The sequence below is a fragment of the Cuculus canorus genome, chromosome 1 (assembly GCF_017976375.1).
Source record: "Cuculus canorus isolate bCucCan1 chromosome 1, bCucCan1.pri, whole genome shotgun sequence".
Taxonomy (NCBI): Eukaryota; Metazoa; Chordata; class Aves; order Cuculiformes; family Cuculidae; genus Cuculus; species Cuculus canorus.
The window spans coordinates 111,403,881-111,419,917 of record NC_071401.1 but is presented as its reverse complement, the minus strand read 5'-3'; the positions used below and the strand labels follow the sequence as shown (position 1 = coordinate 111,419,917).

The window sequence follows — 16,037 nt, the reverse complement described above, 5'->3', positions numbered from 1 at the left end:
CCTTCCTTGGTTAGAGGACAGGGAAAAAAATCATTTCATGGGAAGCACTGTATGTCCTAGGTCTCTGTTAAATACATCAACTGCATTTTCATGCTCCAGTTATCCTAGTTGTCAGGCTATCTCAGCAGTATAACTTCCGATCTTCTCAGAGTCTACCCACAGCACCTTCACAGTACTTCCAGCTTCTTGCTACACTACACCAGTTTCAGTTCCCTTGCAAAGCTTAGATCCCTCCTGTGTCCCTGTGGCCTCATATGATATCAAATTACTAATAAGCCCCTTCCACATCTCTATACCTATCTCCTCAGTAGCTCAAATGTTTGCCTAGTTTGCCAGCTGGGCAGCACGTTGCACCTGACATTGTGCAGCCTGATTGGCCACTGTGCTACTGCCTTATAGTTGCTGGCTGATGCAGAAGAACAGCTTCATACAGTGCTCTTTTGCATTTTCTTCAAAAGAAATGCTGTGATCTCTCTCCTTTGCTTAGATACTGCTTTTAATTACATATGTGGGAAGTCACGAAGGGATCAGCTGACTAAATGCAGAGGTCCAGTGCCCTCTGAGATATCATGGGGAATCTGAGATCTTTGCAGAGAACTGGCAGACAGGACGCAGTGGGAGACCTCCATTTTCCTAAAAAGACAGCTAGTGAGCAAGTGGCAGTGCCTAAAGGAACAGGAGGCACCATGTCTAGCCTTTGAGATCTTTCCTGTCTCTACCTTTCTGTCATCCACCCCTCTTAAAACTGCCAGCAGTTCAAATCTCTTAGCCAGAGAGTTGGCTGATGCCCAGACATGCTGGCAGTGCAGCTGCAGCTCGTACACTTCATGTCTTTGGAAAATCAGCAGGGCAGCACTGTGAGCTTTTTGATTTAGCACAGCAGAAGTGGCTGTTGCCGTCACCTTCTCTGCTGAGCCTCACTGCCCACCCTGGCCTTGGCAAGCCATTCCTCGCGTTCATCCCTCCCAGTGTCTAAATGGGAAGGCAGGATATGGTGCATATTATTTGACAGATCCCTGGCCTCTCTCACAGCTCCTAACCCACAGCCCTGGACTCAGCTGCTTTGCCTTCATCAGCATCTGTTCTTCCATCGCCCCTACACAATATAAACAATTTTTTTATGCAGTTTATGGAATCACTTACAGACATGAAATTTGCATGTGTTCTAACAGTCTGGGAATACTTTTATTTCCTTTTTGTCCTAAGTCAAATAATTTATTCTGTTGAAAGATATAAGACCAAAACCTTTACATGATAGTGCCATCCCTCCACGGTGCAAACATAAGACCTCCACACACTCACCCAGTAGCCAGTCCCCACTCTCCCAGGGCAATACTTTTACGGATAATAGTCCATGAGTTTCTCCACTTAGTATTTGGTCCTTTTTCTGTTGCTAAAACTTACTGACACTTCCTTTTGTCAAAGGGTTTAGTCTTAAAGGATATCCACAAGCATTGGGGTCCTGTACAAAGACTATTTCCTGACAGAAATAGTCACTGAATAAACAAAAAAACCCAAATGTTTTGTGATCCCTTAGATAGCCATCTACAATTATACTGTGTCAGATCATAGAACAACTCACTTCAGGTGCCTTTCTTTGATTTTGGCTTTTTAATTGTCTTTAACTTTCCTCAGAATGTCAATAACTTGTTTATCATCCATTTTTTTCCAGTTACACTATTATACCATGAGTTCATATTTTACCTGCAAGTGAACTGAGATCACAGGACAAGACCAATCATTAAATTCAGACAGCTGCAATGCTTTTGAGCTCAGTAGCTTGTCTCCAAAATGCAACCAAGTAGTAAATTTGAAGGAGGCATATGATGAGAGAGTGCACATGCAGTGATGCATTCTCAGTATTGATCATTGAGCTTTTAGCAGTCTGTGGCTCAAAGACTTCTTTAAAACAGGGGTGGGATTTTAGATATATCTTTCATTAATGTTTCTTCTATAAGTTTATCTAGTTACATTTTGGAGTTGTTTGTATTTTTAGAGTCTACAACATCCCATAACAATATTTTTTCTTGATATATTTAGTCTGCTACTTGCCACTTATATTTGATGCACCCTGGTTATATATTCTGTACCTGTTATCCACTCCATTATGTTCAGGTTTGTATAGATCATTTTTAGTTTCTTTTATTCCATGCCTTTGAACACCTAGCCTGTCTTTTTCTACAGGTCTGTTTAGTTTCAGTGCATCCTTTTGGGTTAGCAATCAGTAAGCAATATGCAGGAATATCCTACATTTCAACAATGCCATGCTTCTTTCTTTTCCTGATGGTGTCATAGTATCATGGTATAGTTAGGGTTGGAAGGGACTTTAAAGATCATCTTGTTCCAAACCCCCCTGCCAGGGACAGGGACATCCCACTAGACCAGGCTGCCCAAGGCCCCATCCAGCCTGGCCTTGAACACCTCCAGGGATGGGGCAGCCACAGCTTCCCTGGGCAACCTGTGCCAGTGCCTCACCACTCATAGTGAAGAAATTCTTCCTAATGTCTAGCCTAAATCTGCCCCTTTCCAGTTTATACCCCATTCCCCCTGGTCCTATCCCCACAAGCCTTTATGAATAGCTCCTCTCCAGCTTTTCTGTAGCCCCTTCAGGTACTGGAAGGTTGCTATAACATCTCCTCTGAGTCTTCTCCGGGCTGAACAACCCCAACTGTCTCAGCCTGTTCTCATATGGAAGGTGCTCCAGCCCTCTGATTGTGTTTGTAGCCCTCCTCTGGACCCGTTCCAGCAGCTCCATATCTTTCTTATGTTGAGGATTCCAGAACTGGACACAGTATTCCAGATGAGGTCTCAAGAGAAAGGAATAGAGGGGCAGAATCACTTCCCTTGTCCTGCTGGCCACGCTTCTTTTGATGCAGCCCAGGATACGGTTGGCCTTGATACAATGTGGGCTGCAAGCGCACATTGCTGGCTCATGTTGAGCTTCTCATCAACCAGCACACCCCAAGTCCTTCTCTGCTGGACTGCTCAATCACATCATCCCCAATCCTGTACTGAAATCAGGGATTGCCCCAACTCAGGTGCAGGACCTTATACTTGCCCTTGTTGAACCCCATGAGGTTCTCAGAGGCCCACTTATCTCAATCTATACAGGTCCCTCTGGATGACATCCTGTCCTTCTGGTGTGGCAACTACATCACTCAGCTTGGTGTCATCCGCAAATGTGCTGAGGATGCAGCCAATCTCGCTGTCAGTATCATTGATAAAGATATTGAACAGCATTGGTCCCAGTATGGACCCCTGAGGGACACCACTCATCACGGATCTCCATCTGGACTCTGAGCCATTAACCACTACTCTCTGAATACGACCATCCGAACAGTTTCTTATCCACCTTACCATCCAACCATCAAGTCCATATCTCTCCAATTTAGAGAGAAGGATGTTGTGGGGGACCATGTCAAAGGCTTTACAGAAGTCTAGATAGATCACATCCATCGGTTTACCTGTGTCCACTGCTGTGGTTACCCCATCATAGAAAACCACCAAGTTGGTCATACAGGATCTGCCTCTGGTGAAGCCATGCTGGCTGCCATTGATCACCTCCATGTCTTCCATGTGCTTTAGCATAGCTTCTAGGAAGATCTGTTCCATGATCTTCCTAGGCACAGAGGTGAGGTTGACAGGTTGGTAGTTCTCAGGGTCGTCTTTTCTATCCTTTTTAAAAATTGGTACAACGTTACCCTTCTTCCAGTCACCAGGGACTTCTCCTGACTGCCATGACTTTTCAAATATCACGGAGAGTGGCTTGGCAACATCTGCCAATTCCCTCAGGACTCTGGGATGCATCTTATCAGGCCCCATGGACTTCTATATGTTCAGGTTCCTCAGATGTTTGCAAACCTGATCCTCCTCTACTGTGGGAGGGGGTCTACCACCCTGGTTACCATCTTGCTGTCCCATGACCCAGGAGGGGCAATTAGAGCAGTTATCAGTGAAGACTGAGGCAGAAAAGTTGTTGAGTACCTCAGCCTTTTCCTCATCTGTTGATACATGATGTCCACTTCCAATCATCACAGGTACATTCTCTTTGGTCTTCCTCTTTCGATTGATGTACCTGTGAAAGCCCTTCTTGTTAGTCTTTACTTCCCTTGCCGAGTTCAGCTCCAGCTGCACCTTGGCCTTCCTGACTTCATCACTACACAACCAGGCAGCATCTCTATGCACATCCCAGGTTCCCTGTCCTTGCTTGTGCTGCCTGTGCAGTTCCTTCTTTTTTAGTTTAACCAGCGGGTCTTGACTCAGCTATGCTGGTCTCTTCCCTTTCCTGCCTGATTTTCTACATACGGGGACTGAGTGCTCTTGCACCCTGTGGAAAGCTTCCTTAAGTATTTTCCTGCTCTGCTCCACTCCCTTGTCTTGGAGGACCATGTCCCAGGGGGTCCTACAGAGTAATTCCTCGAAGAGCTGGAAGTCTTCTTTCCTGAAATTTAGTGTCCTGACTATACTCCTCACCTGTCCCATATCCCTCTGGACCTTGAACTCCACCAGTGCATGATCACAGCAGCTCAGGCTGCCTCCGATCCTAATGGCACTGATGAGTTCGCTTGTATTGGTGACCATAAGGTCTGGTATTGCATCTCCTCAGGTGAGGGTCTCCATCAGCTGGACTAAGAAATTATCCTCAATGCACTCCAGGAGTCTCCTGGATTGCCTACAGCTTGCCATGCTACTTTTCCAGCATATGTCTAGGTGGTTGAAGTCCCCAAGTAGGATGAGAGCTTGCGAGCGTGAAGCCTCCTGTAGCTGGAGGAAGAAGGCAAGGCTTCATCAGTTGTCTTACCTTGATTGGGTGGCCTGTAGTATACACCAACACAAGGTTCCCATTGATTCTTCCATCTTTAATTTTGACCCATAAGCTTTCAACCTCTTTGTGGCTATTCTTCAATGACAGCTTTTCACATTCTATCCATTTCCTGAGATGGAGGGCAACGCCTTCACCCCTCCTTCCCAATCTGTCTCTCCTGAACAGCCTGTAGCCATTGATAGCCACATTCCAGTCATGGGATGCATCCCACCTCGTTTCTGTGATGGCAACTAGATCATAGATTTCAAGAAGCATGGTAGCTTCCAGCTCATCCTGCTTGTTGCCCAAGCTTCATGTGTTAGCGTAAAGGCACTTCACCTGGGCTGCTGGTTGCATCACCTTCCAAGTGGACCTTCTTTTGCCTATAAGGTGTTTTGGAGAAGTCTCCTCCCTAACACCTGACCCCTGTCCTTCCACCTCTTGTTAAGGGCTAGCTTGATGCTATCCCCCTCCCCCTTCGTATCTAGTTTAAAGCCCTATCTACAAGCCCCACAAGCTCCTGGGCAAAGATCCTACTCTGAGAAAGGTGGCTCCCATCTGAAGCCTGTAATCCTGGTGCCATGTAGGCCATCCTGTTATCAAAAAATCCAAAATTATTGTGACACCAGCCACGGAGCCATGTATTAATGGAGTGGATCCGTCCAACCTGTGCTATGTCACCACCTGTTACTGAGAGGAGGGAAGAAAAAAATCACCTGGGCCCCAGATTCCCTCAGTAGCCATCCCAAGGCCTTAAAATCACTTTTAACCTCCCTTGGGCTTCTTACTGCTGCTTCATCCCTTCCCACATGGAGCAGCAGTAACGGGTAATAGTCAGTTGTTTTCACCAGGTTGGGAAGTTTCTTGGTTACATCCCTTACCCGGGGTCCTGGGAGGAGGCAGACTTCCCTGGGAGTGGGGTCTGCTCAACATATCGGACCCTCTGTCCACTTCAACAGAGAGTCTCCTACAACTATGACTCTCCTATCAGTCCTTGTGCCAGTCATAGTGATGGTGCGTTTACATCATTTTGGTCTCTGACCCTGCTCTGATGTGAGTGCATCTTCCTTCATGTTTTCCTGTGGTCTGTCCTCCACATTGAGAGCCTGATCCTTTCTATCATTTAATTTAATTTTTTCCCCTTTAGTCTGCTTTTGAGCATGGAGTTGATAATGTTATAGAGCCATCTATCTGCTATAACCACAGGATCTATCTCGAGCTGTGACAGCTTAGTACAGAGTCCTAGTATGTTTTATGTAAATTTAGGAGCGTTCTATTGTGCATGGATCACTCTCACACTGAATTCTGTGCCATTTAATTACTTGGAGACTCACTATCATAAGATTTTTTTGGCAAATTTTTGTGATCAATCATCATCATCTTTACTACAATGAATACCTTTGAATTGGTAGCGCTTTTTACCTGTTCACTGTCAAGCCTGTATTGTAGATTCTTTCTACATATGCTGCCAGCAGGACAGGAGCAACAGTCCCTGGGGGATACCACTCTAAAAACTGACCTTTTCTTTCTGACTGTTTGTTTCCTGTCTTTTGACCAGCTACTTATCCATGAATTGACTGAAACTTAAAGAACCGACAAACTCCTTGAGGAAAAAAGGAGAATTGACCTCACGAGAATGTGAGCAGAACATTTAATTCATTAGTTACTAAGATATTAATTCTCCTCTGCACTTCCTGATGCTGCTGGGATGAAAAATAAAGGAATGATACTTGCATAGTAGCTCAGCCTTTTAATAATTCCGATCATCATCTGTATGACACTGTAACTCTCAAAAGAAAAGCCTGATTTTTGTGAAGTTTCATATTAATTTCTAGAATGAAGTTTTGAAGTCTTAGGTAAATAAAATCTGATGTACCCCAGAGCAAGTGGTATAATTCAGTATCTAGGTTTCTACATTCTCCCTCATGCAGAATCCTGAAGAATGGAGTATGATAGTATATACTGGAGACAGTATCATAGCCTTTATTGTTCCAATTTTGCATTTAAATACATTTCACTTTGTCCTCAGTTCTCAAGTTTCTATATGCTTCTGAGTTTTTCATTGGCAACTTCAAATTGCATGGTGTGGAAGGAATTACAGGAGGGGTTCAGGGGCAAGGCAGTTGGAGTATGAATGACGTGGGCTTTATGGCAGCACAGAGAGAGGCCACTTGATTACCTGTTTGTTGTGCATGTCAACTCAGTAAGCATCTGGAAATCACTAGCTGTGAAATCGTTAATGATAGTTAATGACATGAAGTGTTCAAGCTGCACATGGCAACAGTTTACTTCTGATCCGATAATAAACAGTTCATGGAGCCCTAGGCAAGTCAAGGGCATCATTTCAGAGAGAAGTCTTTGTTGATGTTTTTAAGAAAGCATGTGCCTAGTAATATCTTCTTTTTTTTCAATTTAAATTGCTTGGTTTTAGAGCATTATTCATATTTGGTAATTCAGTTCTGCTGTAAGAATGGATCTTGTAGCAAATTCCTTTGTTATGGAGTTGTGCAACGTAAGGCATCTTTCAAATAAGCATCTCAGAACAAATGTTTTTCACCTTTTCCATTGACTTTAGTAGGACTCCTTATGTAAGCAAAGCGGATGGGCTCTGGATGTGCAGACTGAAGGATTCTTCAAGAAATCGGTTATGGCTGTAATGGGAGCTGTGCTGACACAGCTGGCAGATAGTTTGAAATTGATGCTCTTGAAAAGGATAGATCTTTGCCAGAACTATTAGTTTCAAGAAAAATGACATTTTTTGCTACAATTACTGTCGAGTAGTGTTATAGTTCCTAAACTGGATGTGGTAGAGATGCATGGTTCTGATATTTAGTTTTAGAAAAGGAAAGAATTTCTGTTTAGGGCTAAGTACCCAATACCGTAAGATTCACTGGTGCATTCTTAATCCTTGTGAAATGCAAAGTCCTGCTCCCTAAAATGTTACGAGATTCCTTAGCCCTAGCAGTCTCACCACTACCTTTTGAAAGACCAGTCTCAAAGAGATTTTTCAAAATCCTTGAGGTTATCTGTCTTGTCTAGTGCTTACCAAGGCTCTGAGGCCACCACCAGTCCTTACGTGCCTGCCTGGCCTCCCCTGAGACTTCTCCTTACCATTGCTCACGGGCCCAGGATCTCATTTCAGCTCAGCTTGGGGCCATTGATCCCTGCTCCAGTGACATTGCAGCTAGCAACACGCAGCACTGTTGGACTGAAGGTGCTTAGATTTGCTCGGTTCTTCTTAGCCTTGGATTGCTATCTTGCCTTTGCCTGATGCTCATGACATTGTCAACAGTGCCCATTGGTGTCACCAGCCTGCCCTCTCATCCCCCCACGCACCGTGGGGTGCACCCTGTCGGTGAGGGCTTTGCCCAGCCTGAGTGGCAGCTGCTCCCAGCTCCCCTACCTTTAGAGGGCAGCCCTGCTGTTGCTCCACCTCTGGAATGAACTACTTTGTTCATTTAAAACTAAAGAAATATATGTTCTTAAAATAAATGGTTAAAGCCTTAGGTCTTTAAATGAGTACCTTGTAGATGAAGGCATCATGGCTATGGAGAAAAGATGTCTGCAGTCCACTGAGTTACACGTGAGGTAATGACATCAACCATTTGTATCAGGTAGTTTGCTGTATCTTTGTCATTGTATAAAGTTCTTTAAATTGCACTGTCAAGAAAATGTGAATGCAGGATGGGTGTAAATGGTCAGAAATATTCACTACCATTTCACACATGTGGATTTTGCTATGCATTTTTATCACACTTTTCATTGCTATGCATTTTTATCACACTTTTCATTCTCTTTCAACCCAAGTGACGATCAATGCCTCAGAAAAGGCAAGAGACTGCATGCAGAAGCGTTTTGTTTCAAAGGAAATGCTGCTACTACTACTGAGAATTCTAGCTGTTTCAGAGAGCATTCCTGATTTGATAATTCTTCTATTTTTTCTATTTTTTTTTTTTACTAAAAGACAGTAGAGTAGGATATATCTGTTTTCCTGGAGGTTTCATGTATATGTATGCTACTAATTGAATCATCTTACTGTTGACCTTTAGGAAGACAAAATAATGGCAAGTCAGGTGGAGTATTTTGGAGAAGCAGACCACTAATGTTCATGCCAGTTAACATGAAGTGTTTCTGATGACAGACGTTTCATTTTGGCTGTGTTCTGCCAGCATCTTAAACACTGATTCTTTCCATCCATCAACAGCTTTTCCCCTTTTTGAAGCACAAATATATGTGTACTGTAGGGGTTAATATTCACTAAAATGACACATTGTCAAAACCATAAATTACTTGTTCTGAAAAACTGGATAGCTAACTTGGACATGAGGGAGGGGGGATGGGAGGGAGGAATCAAGTTCCACGTATTTAACTTTAGCATTGTCACTCAGGATATTTTAAAGAAAATTAATATTTTCCCAGAGATTAAAAGAAAATCCAGTCTTTTCTAAATTCAGGAGGGGTTGTTCATTTCAGTTCTAAGGGAAATGAAAGGCTGGTAGAACTGACTGGAATTGGGCATAATGAGAGCAAATTCTGAAATGCCTTTTCAGAGCAGTTTTGTTATCTTGCCATGTAGTTACTCTGATATTCCTGTATACACTAAAGAGTGTTGATAATACTGAATAGTTCTAAATTATGATTTAAGGATACTAAATTCTGACTATTTTTAACTTTGTACATGAAAAAATTTATTCAGATGCTTAAATAAAAGCATCACTCCAGTGAACTGGCTTAAGACGGAATGATGAATTATGTCCAATATTTAAAACTAATTTCTCTCATTACTTTTGTCTCTCTTCATTCTGAATTTCTTGATCCCCTCCCCCCCTCCCCCCCCATTTCTGACATTTGGGATGGAGAAAAAGACAGATACAACACTTATGTCATGGAAAATTATTGCACAATTCAATAACATCGTACATAAAGGAATAGTAGCTGACAAATGCATAGGAATTACTGTGTCAGATTATACTAATGGTGCACATAGTTCAGTACCTTTCCTCCTAGAAAGAGACAGTCCTACATGCTTTTGCACCTGGCCTTGATGGGTTTGCACCTCAGCATTCAGTGTAACTGCAGCCAGCATTGTAGCAAGACCTCTGCAGTGTCTGTCATTCAAGGAAAATACAGAACAAGCTTTTCAACAGAAACATCACTGCTAATTCTGGGAAAACATAAGTCTAATGCACAGTGTTTGCTTACGGCTGCGTATGCGTATCACTGTCTTTGCACGTCCAGTAGGAGCGCATACATCTTACCTCTGATCTTATATCTAAGGTTTGAGGCGTAACACCCCTCACTTTAATTAGCTAGAAGGGCGTGGCGAAAGTTCTGGGCATCTAACAGGCTTCCTTCTTTGTTTCTGTGCACTCTGTCATTTTTCACATCATGCATTTTGAGCTTGCTGATACACCTTGACCTTCATCTTCATGGAATAGCTGCCAGTTACATTGTTCTGCTGGAGTTTTAAAATATGTTTAAATATTTAATTAAAGAAACTGTTAATGCCTCTTGTTTTATAAAAGATGTCTAACATGTAAAATAAAACAAAAACTATATCAAACGGGAGATGGCAAAAAGTGCAATTCTGGCCTGTTGGACCATATGTAATGTCAGTGTCAGTTGCTTCACATAACAGTGTCAGTTATCTTTTCACATAACAGATCATAAACATGTTTTTGTTGTAAGCTCAAAGAAGAGACAGCGTTTTGGGAAGACTGACTCTCTCATGCATAGCTTGAGGAAAAGAATGAGACGTTCTGCAATATGTAGTTCCAATTCTCTCTTTAAATGTGTGGTGAACTGTGCTGTTGCCAAGTCTGCAGGGAGAGCGAGCGTGTGTGTAGGTGTGGGTGGGTGAAGGGGTAAATTTCATTTCAAGGACTGATCTCTGTACAGTTCTACAACGTAAGCAGTGCGAGCCTAGTATTCTAATTCCACAGGGACTCTTGACACCGCCTAGTAAAATTGCTTATTAAATTACAATCAAGACAAAAATCAGGAGGTAGATACTATTCAGCTAGCAGCACACAGGAAAAAAAAATATTTGAATAGCTTTGTTAGTGTAATTTTACTATGCAAAAATAAAATTAGCTAATCACTGATATCATTATTAATGCATGAGAAGGGGCAGAAATACAATTTAGTTCCTAACATCCCCTCTGCCCCTTTTCCCTGCCCCCTAAAAGAGAAAGAATAACCTAAAAGCAAAATGGGCTTGCATAAGGGCGTTCTGATACAAGGGGCTGTGACAGATCTCATTGCTACAATACTAAAATGTAGAAGATGTATAAATCATCTTAATCTGAAGGTGGGGCATCATGTAAACAGCAATTACTGCATTGATAATATTCCCAGTTAGATCAAAATGTTAAAAGATGTGTCCAAATCTTTTACACTGCTTATTACTCTAATCAGAAACAGGAAATATATTTTCAGCTAGTGTAAACTTTATATGTTCTTTTTATTATGCATGAGCAGTTATTACTACTGTTCACTCATATATGTCTCTTAAGGTTGTCATATTGCAATCGTCTTTTGAATGGCTTTCAAATAAATAAAACAACTTTTTTGCATAAAAAGATATTCTGCAAACATAATTAAGTTGAAATTTACATTTATAACATCTTCATACATAAGATGAATCCATTATAAAAATTTTAGAGGTTTTTGCTTCACTTTATGATTAAAGCCATCAGAAAAGAATTTTATTTTACAACACTGAACACATTTTATGCCCTTGAACGTGAACTGCCTTGAATTTTGTTAAGACTGTTTTCCATTCTCATTTTCACACTCAATGAGCCACTACTGTTTCGGTGCAAATGGGATCAGTCAGTAAAGCTGTATTGTAAAAGCAGTTGTAGAGTCTAATCAGATTCTTTAAAGCTCATTTATATTTAGCCAACAGTCACAAATCGAGCTGCAAATGATGCTTGATACATGATCTGTTCTTTTGAGTGTAATTAGGGAATACATAATCAGATTTATGAAAAGGACACACTTTAAAAAATATTTTCCTATTATATTATGCATATTATGTTATAGACATTAAAAGTTATATCTATAAATATCCAAATGCCTTTTATTTGCATGTATAGATTTGGGTTTTCCCTACAAGTAGATATTCAATTATTAACATGCAACTTTTCATTAAAATTCAAAAAATAAGAAATTAATAATAAAACTCTCCAAATGAGAAATCTGGCTTGTAGTAAATTTGTTGATTAATCAGTTTTCCTTGATAAACAAAATCTTACAGTACCACAACCATCTAAACTGGTAGACTTTTTTCCCTGTCATCACCTGAGATCTGTGAAAAGGAAAGAAAATACAGAATTTTATGTTTTGCAACCTCCCTTAAATGCTGGTGTGGCACTCCAGAAAGTATCTTGACTGGGCATAAAGCAAAAGGCATCAGGGGGAGATTGCTTAGTAAGACAAGGTTCAGACAATGAACCCTTATGTTGGAACAAGTGTCTCACCTTCTACATAAATTGTCAGCCAGGACTGATGCACTGCTGATGAGGAAGGGCTTTTAGGGTTGTCAGGGCAATGTCTCTTGTGATACGAATCAGAAGGAATGTTGTTTACCCTTTTAAAATTGCATGTGTCCAGGTCCAAAGGAGGAGCTAAATGCCTGCCATGACCCTGTGACTTAGGCCAGGAGAATACTGATTGTTCCCCAAAATCTGCAGAAGCCAGGGATCTAAGGATGAAAATATATGTTTGGCAATAAAATGTTTAAAAATCAAGGACTAAACCTGATCCAGTAAAAAGGATAAGACCCATAACCATGTGGTATGAGGAGATATTTTGAACTGTACTTCAGTATAGTTAGCTCTCCAAACTGTTTGTTTCTGAAAGGACACATCCTTTTGCCCAGGCAGCTCAATGTGTAGTGTACATTTGGGGCAACAAATAACTAAATCTTTCACTGCCTCAGGAAGAATGAACTCCAATATCCCATCAAAACACCATTGCAACTGGACCATGAGATCAAACACCAAATGCTCTTTTCCTGTTTGTTTAGGAGGTTTATTCCCTGGGGAAGAGACAAGAAAATGAGCTGCTCTTTCCTTGGAGTATGTCCTGTCTCAAATCTCCATTGTCACCCTGTTTCTCTATCCTCATACCCAGAAGCATATGTAATTGCTTCCCAAGTAGAAGACCAGTACCAGGAAGGACTCAGAGCATCACACCCTGCAGTGCTGGCTATGCAGGCTCAGAGAGAGCATCAAGCAAGGAGTAAACTCCCTTGTGTCTCTTACATACCAGAGGAGTGATCTGACCACCAGGTTATTGGATTAAGGAAAGGAGTTAGGGGAGGTGCTTGGGAAAAAATACAAAATAAAGTATTAACTTTACCTTACTACTGCTAAAGTAAGTAGGTGGTTTGCCACTGACTTAAACCACAACTCAGCAAGCAAAGACTTTTAAAAAGCATGTGCAAAAAATGTAACGTCATATAAAGGACATCTTGGCTATCATACAACATAAACATTAACCATACATTTTTCAGCAGCAGCTGAGACTCAGTGATGAGAAGCTTACTGGCGCATCACCACAGACACGGATTTTTTCTTTTCAGCACTTTTTGATAGAATAAGCATCTTCTCAGTCAGTTGAAATCAGACCTCAACAACTCACAGACAATTTTTTTTATATATATTCAAAGCAAATTGACAGAGATTTACATATTTGTTTTTAACTTTGTCTTCCCTTCAATTGCCAAATGGATGTTCTAGTTTATTTCTTTTGTTTCTGTCAGAAAGATAATTATAATGCCGAGCAGAATCTGATACTGCTTGTTGAAAGCATTGCTGCTAAGTGAGCTCAGCTCTATGGACTGCCTCTTTCTACCATCTAGTGGCACCTTTAGCACACTGCTCTCTCATTTAGTTATATGGAGAATGCTAGCAAATGGATACTTTAAAAAGAGAAATGTATCTGGGGAAGAAACACTTTGTTGTGAAAAGGGAAAATAGTTTTCATATATAAACTATTCATAGGATAATGGACCAGGCTCAATGATATAAATTACTGATGTCAGAGAAAACTTCTTTCTACTGTGGTCTTGTGAAGAGTAAGTCGGTTTGTTGATTGAATTCTTACATACTCTTTTTTGTGATAGCACTTGCATTTTAAGTTGAAAGCTGCAGAACAAAACTATTCAATATCTTAGGAAAAGCCTATTAGAAACACAGTTGGTTTGCTATTTACCTTGATATTTAAAGGGCAGAACAAAAATGTAAAGATATTATCAAGAGTAAAGAATAACAGAAAGGCTGTATTTTCCTTTCTGCTTACATAATTTTATAAACTGCTTTCAGTGCTCCATTTTGCAATAGATATTTCTGTTTCATTTAAGGAAAAAGAGATTAAATGTCAAGGTACTAAGAATTTCAGTCTTGGGATGTTTTCAATCAAAAGGCATGTTCTGACTAATTACATGACTCTGAACAAACATGAATCATCTAAAATTTTTTCTGTTCTTTGTACCGGAATGTTTTTTCACAGAGTGCTACTTTTGGTGAATTAGACTACAAACAAAACCAAATTTTTATCAAATAAGGTATATTTCTTCCTTTTTCTCTTGCAAAAAATTGACAAGGCAAATTGACAGAAGGCAGGATGTAGAATCTCAGCATCCAGGATAGCTTTTGTTTTCTTTTCTTTTAAGCATTTTCTGCTCTGTATTCTGGTCATATTGATGGTTTGTCAACATATTTTGCAGGGTGGAAAAATCCCCATAAGATGGACCGCTCCTGAAGCTATAGCTTACCGTAAGTTCTCTTCAGCAAGTGACGCATGGAGCTATGGGATTGTAATGTGGGAGGTGATGTCCTATGGTGAAAGACCATACTGGGAGATGTCAAACCAGGATGTAAGTACTGCCAAGGACTAATCTGTGATTTGTTGAAGTGTTCCTTGAAAATGATTGTCACTCCCTACCTTGCTTTGCTTTGCTTTGCTTTCTCATTCACTTCTAGCTGGAACCTTAGCTTACTTAAATCAGCATGATTCTATCAACTTCAATGAGATAATTAATTTATGAAACCTGAAGACCTGGCCCTCTGTAACTTAAACCTTGACTAGCTTCCCTCTGTGGATTAGACTTATTACAGAGAGTAACAGCCAGGCTGCCATTTCCTAATGCTGACTATATGTGGCTTTCACCCAAAGCCCTGGGAATCTGCATCAGATACGCAAGTTGATGTAGTTCTCAGTCGAGCTATAAAGCAACACTTGAGGGAATACTGGAACTGTTCTGGTTATAAAGTTAACCCATTATCTCCACTATAGTCTGACAGTACCCTTCAATGGGCATACATGGTTAAACTAAGAGTTAAGCTGCCATGAGAATTGTATTTCCTGATTCTCTTTTCTAAGAAGGAAATGCATTCTGTTATCCTTAAAAACTATGTATAAGCTTAACCACAGTGCAGGACAAGTCCTCCCTCACAACAAAGTTATGCTTTATTGGAAAAATTGTGATGAAGTAAGCCTTCTCAATTAAAAAAACAAACAAACAAACAAACAAACACGAAGTTTGCTTCTAGTAAAATTGAAGGCTTGTCCTAGAAAATGAAGCTGGTAAGGGAGGGATGCATTTTCCTCCACCACAATTTAAATTTTCACTAATTCTTTTGTTTGATGGATCCCCATGACAGCTCAAACTGATATACTCAGTCTTCATACCAGCCATCAATCTCTATGTCAAAATGCAAATATCAGCCAACATATCTTAACCTCTCTCACATACATGACTAGAATACTTCTGCATTAGTTCTGAAGAATTGGTAGGACTTTTCCCAGATGGCTGGTTTTATATTGTTGCTAAGTTATTCAGCTGTTCAAGCCTGGTTGCTTGTTAAGGCTGATCAGCATTGTGGGTTGACCATGGTTGGATGTTGGATGCCCACCAAAGCCGCTTTATCACTCCCACTTGTCAGCTGGATGGGGGAGAAAAAGTATAATGAAAGGCTCGTGGGTCAAGATAAGGACAGGGACAGATCACTCACCGATTATCATCACAGGAATAACAGACTTGACTTGGGAAAATTATTTTAATTTATTACCAATCAAATAAGAGTAGGATGATGAGAAATAAAACCAAATCTGAAAAACGCACTCCCCCTCCAACCCCCTTCTTCCCAAGCTTAACTTTACTCCTGATTTTCTCGAATTCCTCCCCCCCAACAGTGCAGGAGAATAGGGATGGAAGTTGCAG

General features: G+C 40.9%; 1 protein-coding gene across 6 annotated transcripts in view; it reads left to right on the top strand.

The window, feature by feature from the left end:
• EPHA6 (EPH receptor A6) overlaps window positions 1-16,037 on the top strand; it is a 482,670-nt gene that overhangs the window by 442,672 nt on the left and 23,961 nt on the right. For all 6 annotated transcript variants that reach the window (XM_054081746.1, XM_054081767.1, XM_054081730.1 and 3 more), the window contains one exon: window positions 14,541-14,690. In XM_054081746.1, coding sequence (XP_053937721.1) covers window positions 14,541-14,690 — 150 coding nt within the window. The remainder of the gene's footprint in view (window positions 1-14,540; window positions 14,691-16,037) is intronic.